The sequence below is a fragment of the Eulemur rufifrons genome, chromosome 16 (assembly GCF_041146395.1).
Source record: "Eulemur rufifrons isolate Redbay chromosome 16, OSU_ERuf_1, whole genome shotgun sequence".
Lineage (NCBI taxonomy): Eukaryota > Metazoa > Chordata > Mammalia > Primates > Lemuridae > Eulemur > Eulemur rufifrons.
The window spans coordinates 71,783,285-71,811,101 of NC_090998.1; the positions used below are offsets into that span (position 1 = coordinate 71,783,285).

Here is a 27,817-nt window from a genome sequence, read left to right on the forward strand (position 1 = left end):
CCTACTGCACACAGATACCATTTTGTTTGGGGGAGGAGGGTAAGAATTCTGAATTCATTACAATGATTGCTTCCAGTGGATAAACAATACAGAATCAGACACAATAATTCTGCATGAATGCCACTTTTTATATGAAGCAATCCTAATGTTTAGAACAGCCAAAACAAGCTACCAATTTGGAGCTATAAACACACCCCTCTACCCACCACAAGACCTAAATTCAATGTCATGATGAACTCATTGTAACCATTTACATTAATATCATTAATCTAACGATTTGAACAACCCTGACTGACGCAGACTTAGGTCTTTTCCTGAGTGCCTAGAAATCTCGTCCACAGCCAGGCACGGGTGATACAGAGGAACATTTTCTGTGCCAATCCATGTCTCTTCATGTTTCTGACTGTAGATGTTCTTTCTGATTGCTTTCCTAGGTCTCTATATGGCTACAACTGTGGTTCTTGATATTTCTGTTAACCCATGCTCTCTTGTGATGAACAAAACAATTTCATGCCACAGAAATTCTGTTACGCCCCTCCAGAGGCACACCTGCCCTTGCAGAATGAGCATTACTGGGTTTTGAACACCAAGGCAAAAAGCCAAAGTCATGGCTCAAGCCCTGTGCAAACCAGTTGTCTTCCCTCTGCTGCATATATGCAAATTCAACTCCAAGCCCGATCGATGTGCTCCCAAATGGATGCACTACATCAGAAGTTACCCCAGGCAAGGGAGGAATGGACAGGGGTAATGTAACCAACCACTTTGAAGGAGGTGGGGGTTGATGAGCACTCAGATTTCATTTTGCTTCTGTAGATGCATATAATGATTCATTTATGATCCAGAACAGAAAACAAATTCATCTGAAGACTGTGAGTATTTCATCCTATAAATCAACATATTTATTTATTCAACAAGCCTGTTTGAATAACTGTTCCATGTCAGGTTCTATGCTAAGTGATTAGATTCTGGGATATATAAGACCCAGTATGAGCATTCTATGAAATTATTATAAAGAGACAAGGTAAGGGTAGGGAGAGGAGAGAGAGCCAGAGAGAATTGACCCTTCCTGAATGGATCAGAAAGGACGTCTAGAAGAACATCTAAGCTGGAACTTAGGAATATAGGTTTGCCAAGCAGATAAAGTGGAGACAGGCAGGCAGATGGGAACTACCTGAGCCAAGGCACGGAGGCGTGAAGTGCAGTGTGTTTAAAGAACAGTACACACACAGCTAGCTATTACCAGGGTACACATTCTGCAGGCGTTTGTGTAGGAAAATGACAATGATCAATCACTCTGAGTATGTGCAGGCTTGGTTATTGCTCCATTTACTTAAATGTTTACTGAGCTCTTGCTAAACAGGGATTTAGACCAGGAGCTAGGAGCTGAGGTGATAAGGGAAATAAGACATGAATCTAGAAAATGACCTTGTAAAGCAAGATGCTTTCCATAAGGAAGGACAACATCAGAGGATTATTTCATTCATTTGTATTCATCAGTAATAATGGATTGAGTTCTAAATTAGCACCTACCAACATAAATGATGATAACACATGCACTTAAAGAGCTGGCACTCTAGTGGAATAAACAGATGCATAGATAGAACACTATGTTATAATATATTCAATAAACGGCATGATAGTGTTTACTGGCTGCTTACTAAGTTCTGGACTCTGATTTAAGTGCTTTATATTGATTAATTTAATCCATCTTCACACAATATTAGTATTGTCTACATTTCGCAAATGCAAAGTAGGAGCCAGAGAGGTTGCTTAACTTGCTTAACCCAGGACACACAGCTAAGATTAACATCTAGGCAATTTGACCCCACATTCTTAACCACCACACCAGAGAACTGTAGAAGCATGGAAGAGAAACATGTAAGTCAGCCTAGAGGGGCCAGGGAAGACTCATCCTTCCACCCCACCAGCAGTAATGTGCTCTCTGAGGTCCCCAGGGAATATAAAGACAGTTTATAGAATCTTAGGAAACTACCAAGTTCATGATACCAGATTGTGTAACATCTAGTTTTAAGCTCAAAAGGGTGAGTAAATTTTTTCCCCAAAATTCACCTAGGTTATATTTCTCACTTAAATGATTGTAATTTTTCCAATGCCCACCCAATTCAGCCCCTTTTATTCCCATAAATACCTAAATCTCATTATATGCTTCTAGGATCTTTTATCAAGGGAAGTATAAAGTTGGTGGGGAAGCTTCTGATGTTTCTCCTCAGGGGTCTTTTTTTGTGGGCTCTCAGTATTTTAGATTATTTAATACCTTCTTTGTACCACTTTGAAAATTCCTGGCTGGATTTGTGTACTGCTAATCTGCTATGTGTCAGTCCCAATGTCCTGTATCCAATCTGATGAAACTAGAATTACATTTCTCATTCAAATTACTGTCACTTTTCCAACTCCCACCTCATTCAGCTCCCCCATTCTCATAACCACTGTGGACATTGGGTTGGCAAATAAAAAGGGAAAGTTGTAAGAGGTTGCAACCCTAATATCTTATTATAAAACCTAATCATAAAGTAGGTGGAGAAAAAGTCAAAAAGGAATGTCGAATGCCAGAAGATGGCCTCTTCTTGGAGGAGGAAGTCTGGGATGGGGGACCTGTGACAGTAGGATAATATTTGTCTGCGTATCAAAGAACCCAACTAGAATGATCTAAGCAAATAAAAGGTAGGATTTTTGTTGTAATATAACCAGATGCCAGGCTCCTGTTTTCCTAGTCTGCTATCTTTGCCTATCTTTGCCAGATTGCTGGTATATATTTGGCTTTCAAGCCATAGTCCAGATAGCAAGAAGGCAAACGGCAAAGGATAAATGGAAGAAGCTAGCCAAGTCTAACTCCTTTGAAAAAGTTTTCCCAAAATTCACACACTTCAGCCTCCACTTAAATCTCCTTGGCCAAGTGTGGGTCACATGGCCTTCCCTAGCTGCAAGAGAGTCAGAGCAGGTCAGCGTATTAACTCAGCACATACCATCTCCAGACAAAGCAAGGTTTTAATAGCAAGGAAAAGGGAGAGTATGCACATTGGGTTAGCAACTACCAGTGTTTGCCACATTATTCTAAAGTTTTCCAATTAAAAAAAAATATATAAGAGGATAGAAAGGGCAAGTGGAACAGATTACAAAACCCCAGGGAATATAGTCAATTGAATAAAGCTGAGCCCAAAGTTTTTCAAGTATTTCCCTTTTATGCTACTTAACATAGATAATCCATGGGCCTGAATCTCATGGGAGAGCAGGAATTATACAGGCTTGGAGAAGGCAGGGAGGGAACAAAATATTCCCAAGTAAGGCACCAAGGTGTGACACACCAGGTATTACAATCCATTTCCTATTTCCAGAGAATAGATTGCAAAATAAGGAATATCAAAAAGGTAAATGGGGCCAGATCATGGGAGGTTCATATTTATCTGGTATAAGATGAAGAGACTCTGAGGTGGCTTAAGCTGGGGAGAGGTAGGTCAGACTTAAATTGTGGAAAAGTCACCTTTAATGAGCATAGGGTGGAATCAAGAAATAAAGCTGAAGGTGAAGAAACAAGTTAAGAGGTGACTGTTAATACAGATGGAAGATGCTCAGGGTCTGATTTTGGGGGGATACAGAGGAGTGTACAAATGTGAGGAATTACTTCTTTGCATATAAGGGAAGACTTCTTGGAGGAGGCAGCCTTTTGTAACTGAAAATAAATTCTTTTATGCCTAAAGCATCTATCTGCAAAGTCTGAGGCATCCTTACTTCATATATTTTGTAGAAACTTATGGGATAAAAGTTATTCACTAATTAGAAACTCCTAAACAACTTGTTCTACTATAATAAAATGATCTGGAAGGAAAGTGGAAGGAGCAGAGGCAGGCCTGGGCTAGGGAGACTAACAGGGAACCAGGCATGACCATTTTGGAGGGTGGGGGTTACCACATGGCAATGGACAAAATGGTAATATCCAAGGGGATATGACAAACTCGGGCTCTCAACTTCCCAGACAATGCCACAGCTATGCTTTTGTTGCTAAATCAAGACAAAATTCTTCTCTAGATAAAGTAACCTATATGCTAGACTATTTGTTGGTAAAAAGAGAATTTAGAGATTACATTAGTCAATAAATAGAAAGAATTCCATCTCCCATCCCTTAGAACAGACCAAAGGAATATCTGAACAGTTCTGATGAGGAAACTAAGAGAATGCGTATGATTCCATGTTATCGAGCCCGTCCCCAGCATGACAGACTCCTGCCACTTTTGCTGCTTAGAGATCACTGAGCAAAGGCCTAGTGGCTTTGGGGCTGTTCCCCACTGCATCCGTTACATCAACCATTAATTTTATGAACGTCCAACAGACAAGAAGTTTTATGAAATGGAGTAGAGGAAAGGAGAAAGTAGACAATCATGTTTGCTAAGCTTTTCCGACAGTATTTCAACCTTCTCTGGGAAAAATAAAAGTGCTGATTTTGAACAACTAGCTTCAGATCACCACGGAGTTGGTGGCCACCCCATGCATCTTGCCCCCTTCTGAGGCAGTATGTATAACTGGCAAAGACTTCTGTATTTAGATGTTTCTTCTAGTTTCCATCTGAGTCAGAACCAGCAGGGTGCGTTTGTGTTGACATGTCTAGATCAGCTCTTCTGCTCTTGGTCTAACTCACAAATGGCGGGTAAGGCTAGAAGAGACAATGCGTGAATGTGTGGTAAAGGTGTTATCCCATGCCTGGAGCCCGGAGTGGCCTCTGAGTCCTTCCTAAGAGAGCAGCATCAGGTGCCAGCAGTGACTTTGCACGACCAGAGGTGATGCGCACGATGAACCTGCCTGCACCCAGCTCTCAGCTCTCTCCCCTCATTTCTTGCGCACAGGTTCTACGAGCACAGGCGAAGTTCTGTGGTGCTGAACTTGCCCGGACTCGAGGTGTTCCCTGGGGACCTTCTGGTGTCAGATGGAGCTGCAGATTACCTGTGCCACCCACTTCTGCTGCTGAATTCAGGTCAGGTTCATTCAAGCATACTTGCATGACATGCCTGCTATGGGATGGATATTGTCACCGACAGGGGGCATTTTCAAAATGTTCAATAACTAGTGGAACATGTGCACTGACCTGCTAGAACTGAGGTCTAGCCAGTTAGAACAGGCACCAGCTGCGAATTACTGGAAGCAGCTGAATACCGGTGTTAGTACTGGGCATTCCATTTACAGAGATGAGTAAGACATGGCTCTTCCCTCCAACTATACTCTGGTCAACAAACTTATCCCAGCTGCAGGCCCTGGCACAGGTGCACCATCTCGGATCACAGTGCCCTCTCCAGGCGTGGGGGCAGCTTCCCTACCATTGCTGTGACATCTCTCCCCACTCCTGGTCTTCCATCTCACACTGGTATCTTCCAACCAGGGTGGAACCATGTGGAGGCAGAGGTGCCCATTGCATATTAGTGATAGAGAGAGGCAGCCGTAGGGGTGAATCTTGTGCATCTTCATCTCACTTGTAAAAGCAGAACAACTGTGGTATTCAGGGTACTTTCCTCATGATTCTGAGAGTAGGTAAATTAAAGCCTTTGAGAGCTGAAAGGAAATTTAAAGATTATCCATGCTGGTAGTTTTTAAACTGTTTTTTTTTTCTTAGCAGAGCCCTTTTTACAAAAGAACCCTTACTTGGAAGTCCAATGATTAAAACAGATCCAGGTGAAGTTGCCATGCTTGCAGCTGGGGTGAGCCCCAAAGACGGACCTCCAAGGCATCCCCAGGAGCCTTGGACACTTGACAAAACAGTTTGAAAACCAGGCCGGGCGCAGTGGCTCACGCCTGTAATCCTAGCACTCTGGGAGGCTGAGGTGGGCGGATCGTTTGAGCTCAGGAGTTCGAGACCAGCCTGAGCAAGAGCGAGACCCCATCTCTACTAAAAATAGAAAGAAATTATATGGACAGCTAAAAATATATATAGAAAAAATTAGCCGGGCATGGTGGCTCATGCCTGTAGTCCCAGCTACTCGGGAGGCTGAGACAGGAGGATCCCTTGAGCTCAGGAGTTTGAGGTTGCTGTGAGCTAGGCTGACACCACGGCACTCACTCTAGCCTGGGCAACAGAGTGAGACTCTGTCTCAAAAAAAAAAAAAAATGAAAACCACCAACTCGTTCACAGGTGTGCAAAGGGAGATTCAGAAAGGAGAAGTGGCCTTGTCCTGCAGAGGAAGGGCATCTAGGCGTCTGCCTGCTAGGCCGGTGCCCTCTCTACCAGCCTGCGTCAGTCACCGTTGTATGGGCAGCTGTAGTCTTCTGTATGTGGAGCCCAGAAGCCACCAGGGAATAGATCATAACCAACATTTTTATATCTCTTCATTCTTCATGGATCCCTTTCACATCTACTGTTTTATATGATACAACAATTCAATGAACGAGCCAAAAGGGCTTAAATGATCTGCTCAAGGACATGCCCCTAGAAATCCGAGCTAGTTCTAAACACAATGTCACTTTAACAGAAGTTTTTAAATACACGTTGCACAAGGCTTTGCAAATGCTTTAAACCTGTTAACAACCAGAGCCTCAGTTCCCAAAAGCTGGTCCCAGACCAGCAGCGTCAGCATCACCTAAGAAGTTATCAGAAATGTAGATTCTGGGCGCCCACCCCAGACCTTCTGAATCAGAAACTCTAGAGGTGGTGTCCAGCAGTCTGTTTTTGTTTTGTTTTTTTTTAAGCAAGCCCTGCAGGTGATTCTGATGCCAGCTAAAGTTTGAGAACCACCGTGCTAAGGAACGAGGTCATTGTTGCTGTATGACACTTCTATGTCACACCATTTGTTTTGCTAAGTTGTATGCCCAGCATCACAGTAGATACCAAACAAAAAAAGATAAGCAACATCCTCCACCTTACCACTCAATACCCTTTTCTCAAGGAATTTAGATTAGAGGTCTCATGTCCCCAAATCATGGTCTAAAGCAGTGCTTCTCGGGCTTTGGTGGGTGTATGAGTCACCTGCACTTATTGTTGAAATAGATTCTGATTCAGCAAAATGTAATATTTAAGAGAGATAATAAAAAGCTGTGGGTTCAATGAAGACTCATTTAAACCTTCTTCTGAATATTTAAAAAGCTTTCCCAATGCTCCAAAATTATCCCCAAAGTTAGAAAAGCGGAGAAGAGAAATTGATCAAGGACCAAAACCCCCAATTATTGCAGTTCAAATTGGACATAAGTATTAACCACCAGGCATTTGAAAGTTAAGGGTAGTGAAGCTGATTTGTCCCTAAGGGACATTCTACCTACTCATCCCTGTACGGAGATTAATAAGGTGGTCAGACGAGCGAGAAAGTAATCAGTTGGGCAGGTGTCTTCCAAGGTTACGGTGGGAACAGTGACTTAAACACATCCTTTGCAGTAAATGCTGCCCAGGTCTGACTGCTTCCCTCTGAGAGAGTATTATGCACGCTCTCCTGAAGAATCTGATAGAAAGAAAACTAGACCTATAAGACATCCATTTGTATACTGAGTGGTCAGAACATCCCACCTAAACCTAACAGACAATTCCTAGCTTTTTCTGGGCCGCATTACAAATCGATGCAAACAGCATAAAAATCGACTGACCAGAACCTGATCTAATCTCTACTTCCTGGTCATCAAATGAATGTGTGTTTGAATAATGACTTCCTTCTCAACTCAGAGCAACTTCTGGAGACTATTGAGGTGGTGACCAATAGCAACAGCCCCCCAGTAAAGATTGGTGACATGTGTTGGCATTTCCTATTTCAGGCGTCTCCATTTAACCACACCTGGGGATTGTGGGGTTGGTGCAATCTGCAAGTCCCAAGCTTGGTCAGACTACTGAAGTTGCATGTGATGGGATGGGATGGTTTCATGGTAAGATGGCATAAAAACAAAGGGCCCATCCTTTCAGCCCCAAAGTGCTATGATTTTCTGTCTTTAACAAATTACTCGACATCGTTATTCCAGTTTATAGATTTCTCCCCAAGTGATGGGAGAAAGGAGGCTAACACTACAATAGAAAATAAATAGGTCAATACCACCTTAAGGCAAGAACAGAACATCAACTTTGAGGTTGCAACTGCTTCATTCACTCATCTGCAAAGATATAAATATTCATACTGTGCATTCTCAAGAGAAGGAGAATTAAAGCAGGATGAATCCTGTTTGGCTCATTTTCAAAAAGCAGGTTTTGTAAAGCACTGCAATCATCTGTCACTAGTCACTCGAAGTACCTGTAATAATATATTTTCTTTAATTTCACCCGCCAGAATCCAAAAAGCCAAGATGGCCTTTCTCCAAGAGAGGAGTGGTGAGTGTCTCACATTGTCATTTTTGTCTTCATTAAGCCTCCTGTAGCTAAGAAAGTAAGAAATGGCTGAAGAGCCTTTTCATTCTGCTTTATCTTTGCATAAAGGCAGATGGCACGTGAAATGTAAATGGTATCATCACATCCGTAGTATTGGCTACAGAACATGCCAAATGGTGCCATTTTGTGCAGCAAAACAGTGCTAATTGCCAGTGGTTAATGAGCTCTGCAAAAAAAAAAAAAAAAAAAAAAAAAAACACAAAGCAATCCTAATATAGTGATGCTCGACAACACTAAATTTATAACAGGATACAGCTTAGGAAACAGCTCACTTGATGAAGCAAACTTGCACAAATGTATGCCCTAGTTCACAGTCAGTGCCGTGTATATTGGGAGCATTGAAAAATGAATGAGATATTACAGAAACAGATTCCACAAATACACTTCTATTTCTGGCAAAGCCAGTCGGATGAGGCCTAGTGGGTTTTTAAATTCATTCTTGGTTCCGTCAATTATTGAAGAGTTATAAGTCTAAATCTGTGGCCCCAGAGACTCGACTGCCTCGGACAAGGGCGGCCACAGTCAAGCCGTCCTTTCTGACATGCAGTGGGTGGAGGGACGGAGTGTTCATGGTCACAGCCTGACGACTCCTGTTTTCTGGAGGAAGGGAAGGGACAGATTTTGTGTTCTCCCAGCAGTACCATTTGTAACACATACACACCACGGCCAGCAGCAGCAGCAGGGCCTTATGGCAGGTTACTGTGCCTCACTCTGTTACCAATCTGGCCACATGTCCTCTCCAATCAGTTTGGCATCAGTTGTTGACATCTGCAGTGGTTCTGTGGACACACACTCCCTGATGTCTTTTAAGTCCAGTAGCTAAATAAAAAGCCCTCTGAGGTTCCAGTCCTAGCTGCTTCACTTACCGCCCATGACCTTGGCCAAATGAATTTACCTCCCTCAGCTCAGGTCTCTCCCTGAGCTCAGGTCTCTCCCTTGGCCAAGTGAATTTACCTCCCTGAGCTCCGTGGAAATTCACAGTGCCAGCCTCACAGGGTGGGTGCGATGAGTACACCGTAATGCATGCGGAGCTCACCCCAGAGCCGGGCACTTGTAGACAACCTATCTTGGCCATGTTATTAGTAGCCGTATTTTTAATTAGGGTTTAGAAAACTACTTGTTCTCAATAGCCAAGTGTATGATTGACTTTCACATTTTTATTTTTCAAAAAGAAAACATTTGTATGGAACACAGTCTAAACATGAAGAGCTGCAAATTGTAAATCATTAGTGAAACTGTGACACCACTGTCACCAGGGCCGTAGCTCACCAGTGATTCAGGGACATGCTGTGTCTGTTTTCTGGCAGGTCTGAGACCAAGTTTACAGTGCAACGTCTCCTGAGTTCCTTCCTCATATAAACAGAGGCGGGGCCAGTCACCAGTCAGATCTGAGGTCCCAGGAGAAGAGGCGTGTTCCCCCAGCCCTCCTGAGGTCTCCTCCAGGACAGGGAAGCCATCAGGGCTGCCTGGGAGATACAATGTGCTTTCAGAAGGGACGGATTTGGCTAAGGAAAGGACATTCCTACAAGTTGTTGAGATCAATCCATTCTTTTCTCCATCAATAAGCAACTTTCTCCACACATACGTGTTGGGTGACTGTGCCCAGTGCTGGGCTGGATAGCTAAGATACCAAAATGCCCATTTTCAGCTCACAGTTGAAAAGACTGGACTGACAAGTAATTGGGGAGAAAATGTGCTCAATGGTTTGTACTGTGTTGGGCGGTCAGTTGTGGAGATACCTAACGGAAAAATAATTAGTGGACTGACAGAACGTTCTCAGCAAACGTTCTCAGCAATGAAGAGAAATTAGTGTCCGGAAGCTTCACTGTCACAAGGACACGATACCTGGTACCTTAAGATCAATATGTCTCCTTCCTTCCTTTATCCTCTTAGCCTTACTCATGAGGTAATTCAGATCTTTATAAATGATAATCTGGATCAATGTAACAAACACACTTCTAAGTCGTACTGGATTTTCCCAGTCTATTACAGATTTTTACTTTTCTTTACCTTTTTCCTTCCTTTTCTCCTTTTTTCCCCAAGCATCAATACAATATTGGCAATGAAAGCTAATACATATATAATGTTTACCACCTTGTCAGGCACTGTTTCTCTTTACCTGTGTTCTTGTTTACAGATATCATAGTTTATATGTGTGAACTCGTAAGTTCTCACAACAATCCAACAAGCTAGGTAACCCCCATTTTGCAAATAGAAAAACAGGTTCAGAGAGGTTGAATAGTTTGCCCAAGGTCACACAGCTCATGAGCAGCAGAGCAGGGATTTGTCTCCAGAAGTCCACGGCAGTCTGACTCTGAGTCTGTTCTGGCCCTGGCTCAGTCCTGCTCTCCCAACCATGGGGATCCTCGTAACCAGACCTGGACACTCCTCCCTCCATCTCTCACTGGAGCTCTCAAAGATCTTGTCCGTTCTCTCTAGTTCAACTCCATTTCTTTGTCAACCACTCCAAATGTATGTATTCAATCTTTTTTTTTTTTCCCCCTGAGTCAGAGTGTTACTCTGTTGCCAGGCTATAGTGCTGTGGTGTCAGCCTAGCTCATGGCAACCTCAAACTCCTGGGCTCAAGTGATCCTCCTGCCTCAGCCTCCTGAGTAGCTGGGACTATAGGCATGTGCCACCATGCCTGGCTAATTTTTTTCATTTTTAGCTGCCTGGCTAATTTTTTTCTGTTTTTAGTAGAGACGGGGTCTTGCTCTTGCTGAGGCTGGTCTCGAACTCCTGAGCTCAAGCGATCCTCCCTCCCCGGCCTCCTAGAGTGCTAGGATTACAGGCGTGAGCCACCACACCCAGCCTATGTAGTCAATCTTAACCTTCAACTGGGCTCCAGTTCCACATCACCAGTACCTATTACACACCTCCATTCCACCTACCTCTTCGTGACTAAGTTTGAGACTCCACAATTAACCTTGTCCTCTCAAATACCGTTTAAATGCTTTTTGTGGCTTCTCCTGACCAACACCACCATAGTGGAAGCAACAGGGCACTAAATGGGCCTCTTACTCTTGAGAGTTAATGTGACCACTGAGACAACTGTCTCCTCCCTTCTCTCTGGACTCGCCACCAAGCTGTGTGACCAGGACGTTGAGCAAAGCCATGGAAAGCCACAGTGAGTGCCCGTCAAAGTACGGGGCTGGCACCCACTTTCCCACAGCTCCAGCGCTGCTTCCATTGTCTCAGCTTCTTTCTTTCCCAACCGGCTGCTGATTTTTTTTATTTCCACAACATGCAGTCGCTATGGTTTCAGACATCAACAAAAGGCATATGTCCCGGTTGCTGTAGGAGGTCCCCAGCTGGCTCCAAGATTCCTTTACTGCTGCAAAGGCAAATGAGTCTGCAATAGATTTCCTCTTTCAGTGCCATAACCCTACTAGAGAAACCAGCCACAGCCCGGTAGCACATTCTGAAAATATTACAGGATCTCCTTTCATACACCCAGGGAACCGCTGACACACAACAGCAGACAACCTGTCCCTTCCTTGTTCATTAATATAATGTTGATTGACTTTCACCAAACTTTAGATCCATGCCAATACCATGCACCCTGAGGCAACAGAACAAGTCAAAAACCATTTGCGATAAACATTCATTTGAAATGCTGCCAAGTTGGCTTTAAAAAGCTTTATACATTGTTATTTGATAGCTTCTTCCTGGTGTAGTTGGTAAAATGAACTCTTTAAGTGGGCAAGTCATGATGTCGCAATAGCATACTGAAGGAATCAGAAAAAAAATGCTCACAATATATTATATTTAAAAAGCAAGTTTCAAAGGATGCATAAATATGACACCATTTAAAAATTAATTATGAATATGATCAGAAAAAAATGTTTTCAGTGGGAATCTGAGGGTGGAGATTATGGGTAGCTTTAATTTTCTTGATATTTTTCTTTGTTTCTCAAATTTTCTGCAATAATCATATATTACCTTTGCAGTCAGATTTTTAAAACAAATATTAGTGAGAATAGAGACTATAACAAAAGTAAAGCATTTGTTCCATTCCATGGAAACTAAAGTTTCTAGCATATTCTGGTATTTTTTAGCATAGAATTAATTTGGGGGGGGAAAGTTTCTTTAACACTCTAGGCTTTATTTAGTCATCTGCTAAATAAGGGGTTGAACTAATACATCTGATGTATCTTCTGATGCTAAAGCCCTGTGGTCCAGGGTTTAGAAAAGTTAAATCTGTGAAAGATGCCATGTAACCCCACCAGGTGGGCACTAGGCTCAGAACCCACCTATTTGCTATGTAACTGTTCCGCGCCTTGGCTGTGTTTTCATTAGTAAAGTGAGAGGTTTGGATCAGATAGTCTCATGAGCCTCTGTCCTCCAGGTCTGACATCCTGTGGTCCTGTGGCTCAGACTAGGGCTCAGAACGGCTTTGGAATTGTTGGTGGCTCAAAGACAGCATGTGCAGTCCATTCTCAGGAATGGCAGAGAGTGAATGAAAGATGCTGAGGCTGCTAAAGTTGTGCTGTTAAGGAATTCATGTTTGAGCTTTTTGCGCAGTGGCAGTATCGTAGCCAATGAGGTTTATCCGAGGCGCGATTATTACTAATTGAAAACTTTTCCCAACACCCCGCCATGACGACTTGAAATATAATCAGCATTGTCAATTTTTGACAGTCTCTACAGACACTAAATAAAAAAAAAAATTTAAAAAAAAAAGAATTCATGTTTGAACATCCTGTTTCTAACAATCTTTAAGCAGGGCAAAGACAAACACAAGCACGTATCCGACCTGGAAAACTGCCTCTCCTCTGTGAAGATTACCAACTTCAGGGGCTATGAGTTCTACAGCTTTAAGGTATGTTACAAATTGTTTACTGTGTGGCATGGCTTTTTCTTTTCTTTTCTTTTTGTTTTGTTTTGTTGTTGTTGTTGTTGTTGTTGTTGTTGTTTTTTGAGGGGAGGGTCATTATTTTAAGTTGTCAGATTATTGCCTTGTTTATAATATTAATAACAACAAGGCCCAGGGCTGGAAAGGGCCTGCTCTGCTCCAACACACTAAAACCTGGGGAAAGTCATTTTATTTTAAATAAGGTAATGAATGTGAGAGCACTTTGTAGGTCAGGAAGCCCCCTACAAATGTTAATAGTAATTACTTCTACTATTCACCTCTCTGGGCCTCAATTTCCTCATTTGAAAAGTAAATTGTTTTTGATAAGACAATTTCTAAAGGTCTCTTTGAACTCTAAAACTTTTACTTTACTCTTGACTAATTTCAACAAGTTTTGCCAGTAAAACCTAGAATCTGATTTCCCAAACATCGGTTTGAATTTCTTTTCATTTTAAAGTAAAAATACGGTACATTGTGCATCCCATGCTTTGCATAGGGAGGAACTGGCATCCCGGAGTCCCATGGAGGGGAGCTGTGGTGTGGGTAGCTTGCGGAGCCGCTGTGCCAAGAGAGCTACCCAGGCCTGAAGCGGGAAATCGTGATTTCGGAGAGTGCCTGTTCCTGTTGTACTGCAAGCCAAAGTTAATACCCAACAGGTCAACCCACTGAGGTGGAAATGTTTTGTTTTCTCTTTTCTCCTCATGTACAGGATAAGACCTGGAGTGAAGTCATGGAAACACATCAAAAACTTCCTACCGATCAATTAGACTTGAGAAAGCAGCAAGAGGCCGTGTGGGAACTTTTCATGAGTGAATGCACTTATTTCTTGGACCATTTATTAGTTCTTAAGATGGTAATGCCAGGTTTAATTTTTGTAGTGGATGGAAAATATTAATTTGGTTCTTTGGGGACCAGTTTTTCCCTTTCATACTTAAAAAAAAGGAGAAAGTTTTAGGGGCGGTTTCCCCTCTTTTAGGAGATCTTGAAGAAAATTTTATTTATTGTTTATTTTTGTTTATCTACCACTTGGTTGTGTCTTCATTCTTTCCTTAAACATTATGTGAGATTTACTAAGTAAATTAGTCCAGCTTCCATCTGATGTCTGAATCTCTTCTGCCTGATCTCACCAATTCACACTCTCCAGACTCAGGGAGCTCACACCACCCTGGGGCAGCCCATTCCATCTTTGGTTGCCTTTCTCTCACAGAGTTCTTACTCCCTCCTCAACAGTCCCGGATGAATGCTTTTTAACAGCTGCAGGGCCATGGTCACAGACTTCTGGGGCTACTGTCCACATGTAATTCAGTGTTGTTGGATTACATGTTGTACTCATGATGTCGTCTATGTAAATGGCATCCTTGAGGTTGCACAGCACTGCAGCCCTGATCTGGTGAGGCTGAGAGCAGAGAATTTCTTATGGAAGAACCATAGGGCAGGGGAGGGAACTATAGGACAGCTTCCTTGCAAGACCATAGGAGAGCATGGACCACACGGCTCCCAAGGTCTCCTCTACCCATAGCACTTTTGAATCCTGATTACTGTGTTACACAGCTAAAAAGCACTGCATTGGTAGACTGAGTTCAAGTCTTGGATCTGCCTCTAACTTTCCTTGTGACTTTAGAAAAGTCTAGTCCCCCATATCCTAAACCAGGGGTTGGCAAAACATTTTTGTGTTGGTCCAGATAGTAAATATTTTAGGCTTTGCAGGCCACATGGTCTTTGTTGTAACTACTGGGATCTGCCCTTGCAGTGCAAAAGCAGCCAGAGACAATGTAAAGGAATGTGCCTGACTGTGTCACCAAAAAGCATCATTTAAAAAGCAGATGGTGGGCCAGATTTAGCTCACAGGCTATAGTTTGATAATCTCTGTTCTAAGCTATAAAAGGGGAATGACAATACCATCTTTGGCTATCTCAGCAGACCCTGGTAATGATCAAAGTCGTTTTCTTTGAAGTCTATCAAATGCAAGACAAATGTCAGTTATTTTCTGTAAGTAATATGTATTGTCAGTAACAGCACTAAGTCCTTTCCTTAGCAAAATTTAAACCATAAAGACATTCTATGAGAAAATTGAAATTTTGAGACTGTATCAATTAGGATGCTTACAAGAGCAAGTTAGAGAAAACTAGCTGAAATAATATAGGATTTTATTAGCCCACATGACTGTAAAGCCCAGAGATGGGAAAGAATTCAAGATTGTTTTGATCAAGGGGCTCAAAACCAAGGACAAAATTTCTTTCTGTCTTTCATCCCTGTGATCCATGGCTTCATCCCAAGGCTGGTTTCTCTTGTCACCACAAAATGGCTGCTGTCCTTGAGCCCATGGAGAGAGAAGGAGAAAGGGAGAGAGAGAGAGAGAGAGAGAGAGAGAGATTTTTCCAGCATTCATAGCAAGTCATGAGATTCGTTCTGATTGGAATGGCTTAGATCACATGCCCACCCTGAGCCAAATACTCTAGGTAAGGAAGGAATGTGCTAATTGGCTGAAGGTAGTCAAGGCCCAGCCCTGGGTGTGAGATCAGCCTGCCACATGGCACATGAGGGGCACAGAGAAGAATAGACACTGATGTGAAACCTGGGCCGTTTTTAGGGAAGCGGAGCATTGCAGTTGAGTGGTAACCCATCAAATGTTCACTGCAGAGCATTAACTCCTGAGCTATGCCACCTCCTTATCCCAGTGAACAGAATGGAACTTTCTATGCCCCTATAACACTGTCCACGTTTTTCAAATTAGCATTTTCTATTTAAGAAAAGGTCAATTTGAGTTTATTTTCAAATGCCCCAGTGTATTGAAAGTACATATGTACCTCTCTTTACGCAATCCATGAGTTTCCCAAAGTTGCTTGTGAATTGAAAATATGTAACTCAGAGTAAAATAAATACACTGGAGGACTCAGTATTTTTTTTAAATGGTAATAATTTCTGTAAAGGAAAGAATCTTACAGCAGAAAGAAGATTTCTTCCAAATTGTCCCAATTTGTCTGTAGTAATGAGTTCTGTTTCTTAACATTGTCTGTTTGAAAAGCTTGGATATTGACAGATTTCCAGACAACAAATGCTATACTGGATTTAAAAAGCTCTAAATCAGTGGTTCTCAACATGTGGTCTCTAGACCAGCTGTTTCGGAATCGTAGGCCCCAGCAGCTCTGGTTTAACAAGGCCTGCAGGTGATTCTGAGGCAAGTTCAAGAACCACTCACCACACTAATTAAATAATACAGGAACGGGAACTGGGGAAGGTTAGCTATCTAAAGCCCTGTCTTTTAACCCCAAAAATTCTTGAAATAATTGGTCCCTCTGACGACTTCCCATCTTCTGTATACAAAGTATTTCCATTTCAATCAATTGATATCTCTTCGGTGTAGGCTTTCTGTAGGTAAGGATTGTAGTTCTTCTTTCTTGACTTGCTGTGTAGTTCCCCTGTTGTGTGAAAGCATCAAATCGAGAAAGAATTACATAAAGACTCCCTTAATGTTTGCATTAATATTTGATGCCTTTATCCAAATCAAAACATCTTACCAGCTATCAGATATAAGCTCACTAATTCTCTCTTTTTAAATTCCTGAAAGTAAAGTACATTTGAGTCTTTTGCAGAGGAAGGAATACATGAGAACACAGCATGAACATTGTTTTGCTCTCAAGTTAGTACTGTTGGCAAGAAGAGAACCTTTGGGATTTCTTTGGCGCCATGTAGCAGAGAAAGCCCATTTGGACAGATTGTGTTCAACAGGAATGTTGTTAGGAGTCAGAGAAGCAATAGCAACTTCATACGGAAGAGTACTTTTCCAACATGTTTTATGAAGCTTAAATGTCATTTGTATTAAATAAAATTTTTAAACTTTGAGAATACTGATTTCTGCATCACTTTGTTAAGTTATACTCAGGAGGTTTATGTTTAATGTTCTTACAGAGGGCACGTTTCAAAATTTAAAAATATAAATTAACGTGGATTTATTTTTTTTAAAGATTTTTATGAATACACTAAAATATCTGCAAACTCGTGAGTTTCTCCTGGATGTGGATTTATGGAGACTCTTTGCAAACCTGGAGGAGTTAGCTCAGGTGAGCTATTTTAAACTTCACTAGAGGACCATGAAAATTCATGCTTAATCTATTCTTATGGTTTGTGTTCCATGTTGGAATATGGCATATGATTTATTCCATATTCCATTCCCAGGGAGGACTTCAGGTGAATAAGAAAAAAGTCTGAACATCCATTGACATCTTTGCAATAAATTGTAGATATTAGTAAAGGAAACCTTCACTTTTCATTTTTTCTATGGCTATTTAAAAATGTAGACACATTCCTAAGATCTCCATCATCTTCATAAATGTTTATTTTCAAATGAATGTGCTTTTCTTATATATATTATAAATAAATAATATCTTTCCTTGCAAATGGAAGGAAAGAGAGATAGCAACAAGAATTTATTTAAGAGAAACTTATAAGAAAATATATACTGGAGAGTGGAGGAAAATAAATCTTTGAATTTTGCTAGGAGATAAATTTGAAATAGGAAACATCTGTAAGAATGATATTTGAAGTTCGTCAAATGTTTATTCCTTACCCCTGGGTGTGTACTTTCTTGTTTTCTTTCTCTCTGGCCCTAGACAAGCCTCGGTTTTGTGAACAGTCTTTTCAGCGTCATCAAGGACTATGTAGATGCTTCTGAGACTTCACCGTCGATGGATTTCATCTCCGTGCTCACAAAGGTAAAATCCTTCTGGGAGATCCCAGCTCCATGAAATACGTTCATCCACCTGCCAGGACAGTTGTTCATATCTACTTGATTTCTCTTGTCCCTGGGAAAGTTCTACCTCCACCCTCCCACGAAAGAACCATCCCTGCCTCCACCAATCAAGGTTTTCAAAAATAACTTGCTGCTTCTGTTTTCCCCTTGTTACGTCCCATGTGTGGGTTTTATTAATATGAAAATCTGCATGCATGGAAAAGCCATTTCCAAGTCTGTTTTTTAAATGACTTCAATTTAAAGCAATATTCATGGCAATAGTTTAGTGTATGCTAATTACATGGTTCAGTTGGTCCTGTAACGCAAGTGCCAGACTCTCAGAAAGAAACAAAATAAACCTTCAAATCTATCACCACCCTTAATAATATTTCTGTGTGTGAAATGAGGAGAAAAGAGAAAAACCTGTAGCCCTGGTTTGATAAATGTTATTTATTTCTTGAGTAGATATTTGAACCTCCTCCCCACTTTTTTTAACTTCGAGTTTTTTAATCCAGTTCCTATCTAGTCTCATTTACCAAGATTTGAATTCTTACACTCCATTTAAACAAACAAACAAAAAAAAACATAGATTGATATTTACTGACATCTTACTAAGTGCTAGGTGTGGCTGATCCCCTGTATTCGATAATGTGCAAAACTTAGAAAAGCCTCCAGCCCCCAGCTCTTAAGGAACTTTCAGTCTAGTGAAGAAGAAACTAGTCCAGTAATGGCACTGATGATTATACAATCAAATTGAGATAAATGCTGGAAAAATAAATGACACAGGTAAGTGCCCAACAAAGAAAACCTAAGTTGGGATAGATAACGGGGTAGTTACAGGAAGGAAACCCTCTCTAGGGAAATGATGCTTGAGAAGATGTATAAAACAAGAATTTTAACAAGTCAAAAATAAGCAGGAAATTAGGTATAAAATAGGAAGATCCTTTAGTGAACATTGAAAACAGATTTAAATAAGAAAATCTTCAAAAAACAAGAAAGAATGTCAAGTTTTGGGAATTAGCTAAAATCTCAGGATTTCTCAACTCCTTGAGTCAGAAAATTTTAAAATTTAGTTTTTAGTAAATAGCCTAGAGAAACATCAGCTTCTCATCAAAACACGTAAGGCGCACTAAAAGATTACTAAAGAATGGGATACTATTAGACTCAATAAGAGTCTGTAATAAACCCACATATGAATGTTCCATGCTATGTTACCCATGTGCAAAGATGGGTCATAAACTCTTTTCTTAAATTTAGAAGGTCTACATCAGTCAGGTAAGAGTCAGTTTTCCCACAGTAACAAATAATCCCAAATCTCGGCAACATGGCTCATTTCTCACTTAGGCTCTGCTTCCACTTTCTCCTTGTCCTGACTCTGGGGCCCATGATGATAGAGTAGCCACCACCTGGAACATCACCAGTTGCCATGGCAAGGACATAAAAGACTGTGGCAAAGCACTCACTGGCTCTTCAAGTTTCTGCCTGAACCAACAGATGACATGTCTGTTTGCATTTCCCAGCACATGGACAAGCTTACCTTCAATGTAGCCGGTACATACATCCTCCCCAGGAAGGGTTAGGGTTAGGGTTCTATGAACAGTACGCTGTCTACTGCAATGTCTCACAAGAAGCTCACCAGCTAGGAGATGGGGACATCTCGTTATTCACATGTGACCCATCTGAGGAAGTCACTCAGAAGGAAACTGAGGCTTGGAGAGGTTAGATCACTTGGCTGAGATCATACAGCCAATGGGTGGTGAAACTGAATTTCTAAGCCTGACTATTAATGAGTCTTAATCTTGGCTTCTTAACAATCGCCTCCTAGCTACGACATTTCTCAAGCATCTCAGTGCTTCATGAGAAGACCCTCCCTTACCTCCAAGTCTTCTCTGCCCAGCTCTCAACATCCCCCCCTAAAAGAAACCCATGTCATTTTTCAAATTATTTCTTCCAGAAGCCAAAACTTGACATTGCTCCCCATAATGTTTTGTCTTCTGAGGTCCCATAATGAAATATTTTTCTAGATTTTCATGATCTCTGGCCTTAATACCAGCACTTTCTTTTGTGGCTTTTCAGGCTGGGTCTGCTGTTTCTACTCACTGTAGCCACAGTACTGCCAACAACATGTCTTCCTCCTCTGATGCCACCACACTGGGATAGCACTGGAAATTCCCTAATGGGGCCCATGAGTTGATCTATATTAATCAATAAATCTATCAATTGGCACACAGACTCAGCAACATGGTAGACACTATGGAATCCTGAAGAGAGTGCCTGATAGTAATGAGTCAGAAGTGTCACTCAAGAGGAAAGAATAACCACCGTTTCTGAGAAAGACATTTAACTGAGATGGCGGCATATTGTGTGGTGTGCACAGTTTGCCCATTATATGTATGAAGATATGTATAAAACTTGACAATCTGCCTTATTCTAAAACGAATTCAAGGCAGCTTACAAATGTGTAGTCATTATAGCAAGTTTAAGACATTAAATAAGAATAATGAAGAAAATCTAGTAAGTGTGAGATTGGGTAAGACTGCTAAACAAAATACGTGCTACTAAATTATAGAACATTTAGTAGAGGCATCCCAAATTTCTACATATTTAAAAGCCAGCAGAATTATATTTATGGATAGTTTTGCGGGATATTGGATGAAAAATTGAATGTCATTACTTTAATCACTTGCTACCAACACAAGCTTAACATCAACTGGCGTGGTCACCGAAATCAAAGGCAGTATTTGTTAGTAGGTGCCAGGCAGGGTATAGTGACCTCATTAAAGCTTGAACAGAAGTAAAAGAGTGAATTAAGTTAAGACACACGAAATAGAATTTTCTTTGAGTATAGAGGAGAAAAGACTATTTATTGAGGAATTAGGTGTTTATAATGAGAATACCATATCTTTTTAAAAGAATGCTTTTAAAAGGAGCTATTCAATCATAGCTCCTCTACTTTTCCCTGTTCTAGTTAATGAAAAAAGTGAAGAGAAAGAGAAAATCAGCCAGGGCTCAGTGCATACTCCTTAACTTGAGTTCTCTCTGCTCTTCTCCTGCAGTATTTCCGAGGGAACCTCTGTCAGAGCCACCAGACCTACTGCCTGAACTACTCAGCTGCTGTCTTTTATCTTGACAGCCTGAGGCAGAGAGATGACTTTGGAATTTATTTAAAAGTAAAGTATTGTTTTCTTTTCTTTTATATTTTTCCTGAACTTCTTTGGGGGTAACAGGTACGGGGAATTATTATGTCCAAATTAAATGGGAGAGAAGAAATAAATGATCAACAATATGTTTCAACTAGAAATCTGCTTTCTTCATAAAGACATCATCTACTGCACACTTAGGAATTTTAAATGGTGCACATCTGGAAACATTCTATCATCTAATATCCCTCCAGAAATTTTGGCTGGGGCTTAAAAAATATTTTGCTAGTTCATTGTTTTGTTTGTGGTAGAAATTGGTATATTGTAAGAAGGAAACTAGAATAAGAACATGAGCTTTGTGACTAGAAGTTTGGCTTTTGTAGGATTTAGTCCCAGCACAAGTTGGAGCACCATTACATTGTATTCTGTATGAAGGGCGCCCCCTAGATTAGATCATAGAGCACAATGTAAATGGTGTAGCTGGAGTTGTACAACATGGCAGGTCTGGGTCCCAAAGCATGAAAACATGGAATTTCTGCTGAGGTCCTTCAGCATTTTCTAATAGGCAAACCTGGAACAAATTTTCTTTGACTTTCATAGCTCTGTTGACCCCTCTTTTGGCATTGCTTTAGTCTGAACTATACCTTTTCAGTACTGTGCCAGAGCCCTTTTGGATGATCCATAGAAAATGCCTTTCCAGAAAACCAGCTCTTCCCTGCAGCTGCAAGAAGCCCCTGCCAGAGCTGCACCTGAGAGGAAGGGGAGGAAAGGCCACCACAGTTCCCAGTGACTCAGTTGTGCATCTGTGGGCTTTTGCCATGGCCTTGATTCATGTGCCAGGAAGCCTGGGTGTGGCCTGGCTGAGAAAGAGGGAATGATCTTAGGGAAGAGACGTGGCCCTATTTTTGTATTAATAGCTTCAGCCTGTCAGTGTTTTCTTTGCTACTTAAACTGAAAACTGAAAGCTCATTAGATTTCCAAGTGTATGCACAATCATACTGCAAAAATTTCCCCTGGAAGCTGATGGATTAGACTCTTAGCTAGGCCCCTGTCTTAGTCTGTTTTGCATTACTATACTGGAATATCTGAGACTGGATAATTTAAAAAGAAAAGAAGTTTATTTGGCTCAGGGTTCTGCAGACTGTACAAGAAGCATGGCGCCGGCATCTGCTTCTGGTGAGGGCCTCAGGAAGCTTCCACTCATGGTGGAAGGCAAAAGGGAGCCAACATGTCACATGGCCAGAGAGGGAACAAGAGAGAGAGGAGGAAGTGCCAGGCTCTTTCAACAGAATGGCACTAAGCTGTTCATGAGGGATCCACCCCACGACCCAAACACCTCTCACTAGGCCTCACCTCTGACATTGGAAATCAAATTTCAAGATGAGATTTGGTGGCAGCAAATATGCAAACTATATCAGAGCCCAAACTTGGGAAAATCCAGGTATATATCTTTCCCTTCCAATCTAGAGAGGAGATTAATTTAACAAGCTCCAGCCACCATTTTCAGATAACTGTGGAAAATCCCATACCCATGTATTAACAGCCAAATTATTTTTAACAAAGGTACTAAGAACATACATTGGGGAAAAAAAACACCCTCTTAAATAAATGGTGTTGGGAAAACTGGATATATGTATTCAGAAGAATAAACTAGACTCCTATCTATCACCATATACAAAAATCAAATCAAAATGGATTAAAGACTTAAACATAAGGCCTGAAAATATAAAACTAATAGGAGAAAACACAGGATAAGCACTTCAGGACATTGGTCTAGGCAAAGATTTTAGGGCTAAGACTTCAAAAACACAGGCAACAGAAACAAAACTAGACAAAATGAGACCATATTAAACTAAAAGCCTTCTGCACAGCAAAGAAAATGGTCAACAGAGTGAAGAGACAACCTATAGAGTGGGAAAAATATTAATATTTTCAAACCATTTAACAAGGGACTAATATCTAGAATATATAAGGAACTCAAACAACAGCAAAACAACAACAACAACAAATAATTCCATTAAAAAATAGGTAAAGGATCTGAAAAAAACATTTCTCAGAAAAAGACATACAAATGGCCAACAGGTATACGAAAAAAAACGCTCGACATCACTAATCCTCAGGGAAACGCAAATTGAAACCACAATAAGATATCATCTAACCCCCCAAATAGAATGGATATTATTTTTTAAAAAACAAAACAAAACAAAAAAACAGATGCTGTCGAAGATGTAGAAAAAAGGGAACTCTTATACATTGTTGGTGGGAATATAAATTAGTACAGCCATTATGGAAAACAGTATGAAGTTTTCTGAGATAAATAAAAATACAACTGCCATATGATCCAGCTATCCCACTACTGGGTATTTAACCAAAAGAAAGGACATCAGTATATCGAATAGATACCTACACCCTCATGTTTATTACAGCACAATTTATAATAGCCAAGATACATAATCAACCTAAGTGTCCATCGGTGGATGAATGGATAAAGAAAATGTGGTAAATATACACAATGGAGTCATAAAAAAGGATGAAATCCTGTCATTGGCAGCAACATGGATGGCAGTGGAAGATATTATGTTAAATGAAATAAGCCAGGCACAGTAAGACAAATATCACATATTCTCACTCATATGTAGAAGCTAAAAAAGTTGATCACATGGAAGTAGAAACTAGAATGATGGTTACCAGGAGCTGGGAAGGGAAGGTGGGAGGGGAGGTGAGAGAGGTTAGCTAACGGGTACAAACATACAGTTAGGAAGAAACAATAACTGCTAGTGTTCGACAGTACAGTAGGGTGACTACAGTTAACAATAATTTATTGTATACTTCAAAATAGCTAGAAGAGAAGATGTGAAATATTCTCAATACGAAGAAATGATAAATGTTTGAGGTGATGTATATCTTACTTACCATGATTTGATCATTACATGTTGTATATTAAAATATCACATGTACCCCATAAATATGTCCAATTATTATGTATTAATTATATATATATATATATATATATACACGTACACATACATATCATCCAAAGATATTTCTGGAAAGGGACTAGACTCAGTGTTGTTACGATAATGCATGGTGCATATGGTGCACTTTCTCAAGCATCCCTTTTAATTCTTAACACACACCTATGAAGTGGATTACATTGCTGCCATGTGTCCCTGAGGCTCAGAGAGGTTATGTGGCATTTGCAAGGTCATATAGTCAATACAAGGCAAAGTAGAACTGTATTAATCTCCTTGGGCAAAAGAATTCAATGCTCTTCACGCCAGGACTGTTTCCAACTCCTCAGGGATATTTTCCGTTGCCAGGGAACCTCTAGCCTCATGAAAGGAAGGTGAGGAATCAGGGAGAGACTTCAAAGGAGTTGCAAGTGAGTCTGCCTTCCACAGCCCCATAGCCCAGAACAAAAGCATTGTCGCAGATACCAAAGGAGACTGGGTTTTGAGCCACTGCTATGGGCGAGGCCCTGTGCTGCATGCTGCTCATCTTTGATCTCTTTGTCTCCACAATAACTTGGTGGAACTTGATATTACCCTAATTTTTCAGGAGTTTAGGCAACTTACTAACAGATATGATTGTTCTGGGGCAGAGGTAGGATTTGAATTCAGACCTGTCTGAATCCAACATTCATCCCCTCTATTATGCTCTGTTTTAAACAACATTCTCGGAAAACTTAAATTCTGTGTCATGTTACGGGCTGCCTAAAATGAACCCGCAAACGCACTAGGATGAATTTACCCTCCATACCACGTAAGCCTGGGCATTATGAATGTATGTACGATCCTGGTGCACTCCCATTAATGGGAGTCAAGTTCTTCCCACTATCTTAGAAACAATTAAAGTGATGCAGAGGAAGAGACTGGGAACTTTGTACCAGATCTCTCAGAGTGGCTCGATTACCAAACACGAAGAATTCTAGCTACCACGGACTGAGTGTTTGAGATGTGCCAGGCATTGTTCTAAGCACTTGGCGTGGATTATCTCATTAAAACCTCTCACCAACGCAATGAGGTAGCTACTCTTATCATCTACATTTCTCAGATGAGGTCCAGAGAGGTCAAGTAAATTTCCCAAGGTTCCAAGAATGCCGGTTGCCCCAGCCCAATGCTGCATCCCACCAAGACAGATTTCTTACAAGAACATTTTTATCTGGGGTCCTTAACTCCTATCACTATTCCCCTGAACACATTGGATTATTTATTATAAAGGGAAAGTAGCCTTCATTGATCTGGACCCATCAATAAAAAGGCTTTTTATGTCTAATCTCTTTTGATAGAAATGTTCTGTTTTCCCTAATGGACCTAAAAAATAAAGCTCATAGATAGATGAAAGAAAAACTTATAGCCTTATTTTTATAGTTGTCAGTCAACTTTTTTTTCTCTCTTCTGAGGTTTTCGAAAACACTAAAAGTTTCCAATATCCCTGCCCGGATCTTTGTCTAAATTATTTACCAGTGATGCTTCTTGCCTGATTGCTATCTGGAGGAGATGGGTGTTTTCACAGTTAGCCTGAATTCCAGTGGATCCTGCCAGCCACAGCTGTTCCCCACAGCCAGGCAATGTGGGGCTGTGGCCCTGGGGTCGTGTGTTTTGAGGGGATCCCTAACTGCTGCCAGGAAATCAGTTACAGGAGCTGCCAGCCACCCAATTAGCCCTGGAACGCTGCTCCCAGTGAGTCAGCACAGGAGTCAGCCGCTAAAGCCACAGCTCTGCTCCCCGCCACTCCCAGCCCTTCCTCATCAGCCTGCTTCCTTCTCCATCCCTGCCAATTCCAATGAGAACCACAGCCACTTGGAGCTGGATGAGAACTTGGAGATCATCTAGTACCTTCCACCATTTCACAGAAGAGGGATCCAAGGTTCAGAGAGGGGAAGGTGATCCCTGTCACCTTGCTCCTAGAGCCCCGTGTACCATGCCCCTCTGTGCTCTCTTGGGAGTGAAGATTGCACTGGGCTGTATTCCCCTGAGGAGGTACCCTGAATGTTTTCAAAAGAAATACTTTGATAAAGCTGAGAGCGTGGGAGGGTGAGACCCCACCCCCATTCCCAAGGACATGGTCAAGCTACGAAAGACAAGTGCGAATTGCTAAGACAAGTGCAAATTGCTAAGCGGGTGGCTAAGAGATAAAAAGGGGAGGGTTTGTTTGAAGAAGAAAAGAGAGAGAAAGAGCTCTCTGTTTCTGAAGAAGAAAATGGAGCGTGTAAAATAGTAGGAGAATTGTGGACTATGTATTAGACCCCCCTCCACAACCCAAAATCTTCAGTAAAGTAAATATGCACACTCACAAAACCTTTGGCATGAGGGGGTTTACAGTGGAAACTAACATAGGAAACCAACCAAGGGGCTAAGTTTGGTCCATGCTATTCAGGGAAGAAACAGTGTATATGGAAACAGGAGTCCAGGGGCCAGAGGAATCCACTAGACTCAGTCCCTGTGAGTTTGTAAATATCTAGGGGAGGGCTTTGGACTTCCATGGGCTATTGGATTTTTGGGGCTTTGTGCCAACTGTATCCAGATCTCTGAAATGCACGGGCTGATACTTTGCGATGGCAGAAAGACATAAAGGCATCTTTGTGGAAGCAGGGGAGCTGCCCACAGTGTGCCTGGCCCACCTGAGGATGGCCCTGAAGGGTCTGGGTCACAAGGCATTTAATCTAGGCCTGGGACAAGAATAAAAGGTGGAAACGAGGCAACAGCCTCCAGCAGGAAAAATACTTAGTGGAAGGGCAGGATCCCTGTTGTAGTCAGTTTGGGCTGCTAAAACAAAGTGCCATAAACTGGTGGCTTATAAACAACAGAAATTTGTTTCTCACAGTTCTGGAGACTGGAAGTCTGGGATCAGGGTGCCAGCATGGCCAGGGGCTGGTGAGAGCCCTTTTCTGCATGGTAGACAGCTGTCTTCTCTTTGTATCCTCATATGGCAGAAAGATAGCCAGAGAGCTCTCTGCGGTCTCTCTCATAAGGGCACTAATACCATTCTTGAGGGCTCCATGCTCATAACCTAATCACCCCTCAAAGGCCCCCACCTCCCATTTATGGAATTCCCATGTACAGCCCACAGCAATACCTACTAAAATTCCCCGTGCTGTCTTCCCTAGTGCTTGCATACCCTAGAACCACACCTTCCTCCGACCCCCAACTGCAAACTCTCCCTGTGGAAAATGATCTGTGTCTTTATCCCTCTCTTCTCCCCCTTTGCTCTATCTCATATAGATCAATTTAGCCTCTCCAACTTCTATTTTCATTTTCTCTTCATTTTTGATCAGTATCCTGATTCTCCCCAACAAAGGAGAGTCAGAAAACTGACCCAATCAGCGCGAATCCTTCCTTATCCCTCCCACCGCTCCAGTCTTGATCCTCCATTCTCCTAAGTGTGCATGACAACGAGGATGGGAACAAAGCTGCTGAAACCGGAAATCTCCCAGGGCCAGGGAGAAGGAGAAGGAGAGGGCCAAGCCAGTGGGCAAAACTAAACTCTCAGATGAGAAGGGTAAACAAAGCTGGAGCATATATGTTAATATATCTTTCACTACTACCAATGGAACATGAGGTTTTAGGGTACTTAATGAGTTTTAAACTCTTGTGCATCTAAGTCTTGCTAAATTTCCCCATTTAGGAGGATTGAGTGGTGGAGTTATAGGTGGTCTGATGACTACTGACTTCATCACCGTTCCTGGAAAGGCAAAACATCTGAAAAAAAGATTCTTTCATTTCTTTAACTGAAAAGTAACAATGTCAGTCAGT

General features: G+C 41.5%; 1 protein-coding gene and 1 non-coding gene across 2 annotated transcripts in view; both read left to right on the plus strand.

Moving 5' to 3' along the window:
- PLEKHG7 (pleckstrin homology and RhoGEF domain containing G7) overlaps positions 1-27,817 on the plus strand; it is a 55,080-nt gene that overhangs the window by 12,011 nt on the left and 15,252 nt on the right. Inside the window, exons 4-10 of the mRNA XM_069490751.1 lie at positions 4,857-4,984; positions 8,241-8,281; positions 13,065-13,160; positions 13,903-14,046; positions 17,159-17,254; positions 17,804-17,905; positions 20,979-21,092. Coding sequence (XP_069346852.1) covers positions 4,857-4,984; positions 8,241-8,281; positions 13,065-13,160; positions 13,903-14,046; positions 17,159-17,254; positions 17,804-17,905; positions 20,979-21,092 — 721 coding nt within the window. The remainder of the gene's footprint in view (positions 1-4,856; positions 4,985-8,240; positions 8,282-13,064; positions 13,161-13,902; positions 14,047-17,158; positions 17,255-17,803; positions 17,906-20,978; positions 21,093-27,817) is intronic.
- Positions 12,851-12,991, plus strand: LOC138397637 (U4 spliceosomal RNA). Its single transcript, XR_011235781.1, has one exon. It is a non-coding gene; the product is annotated as a U4 spliceosomal RNA (small nuclear RNA).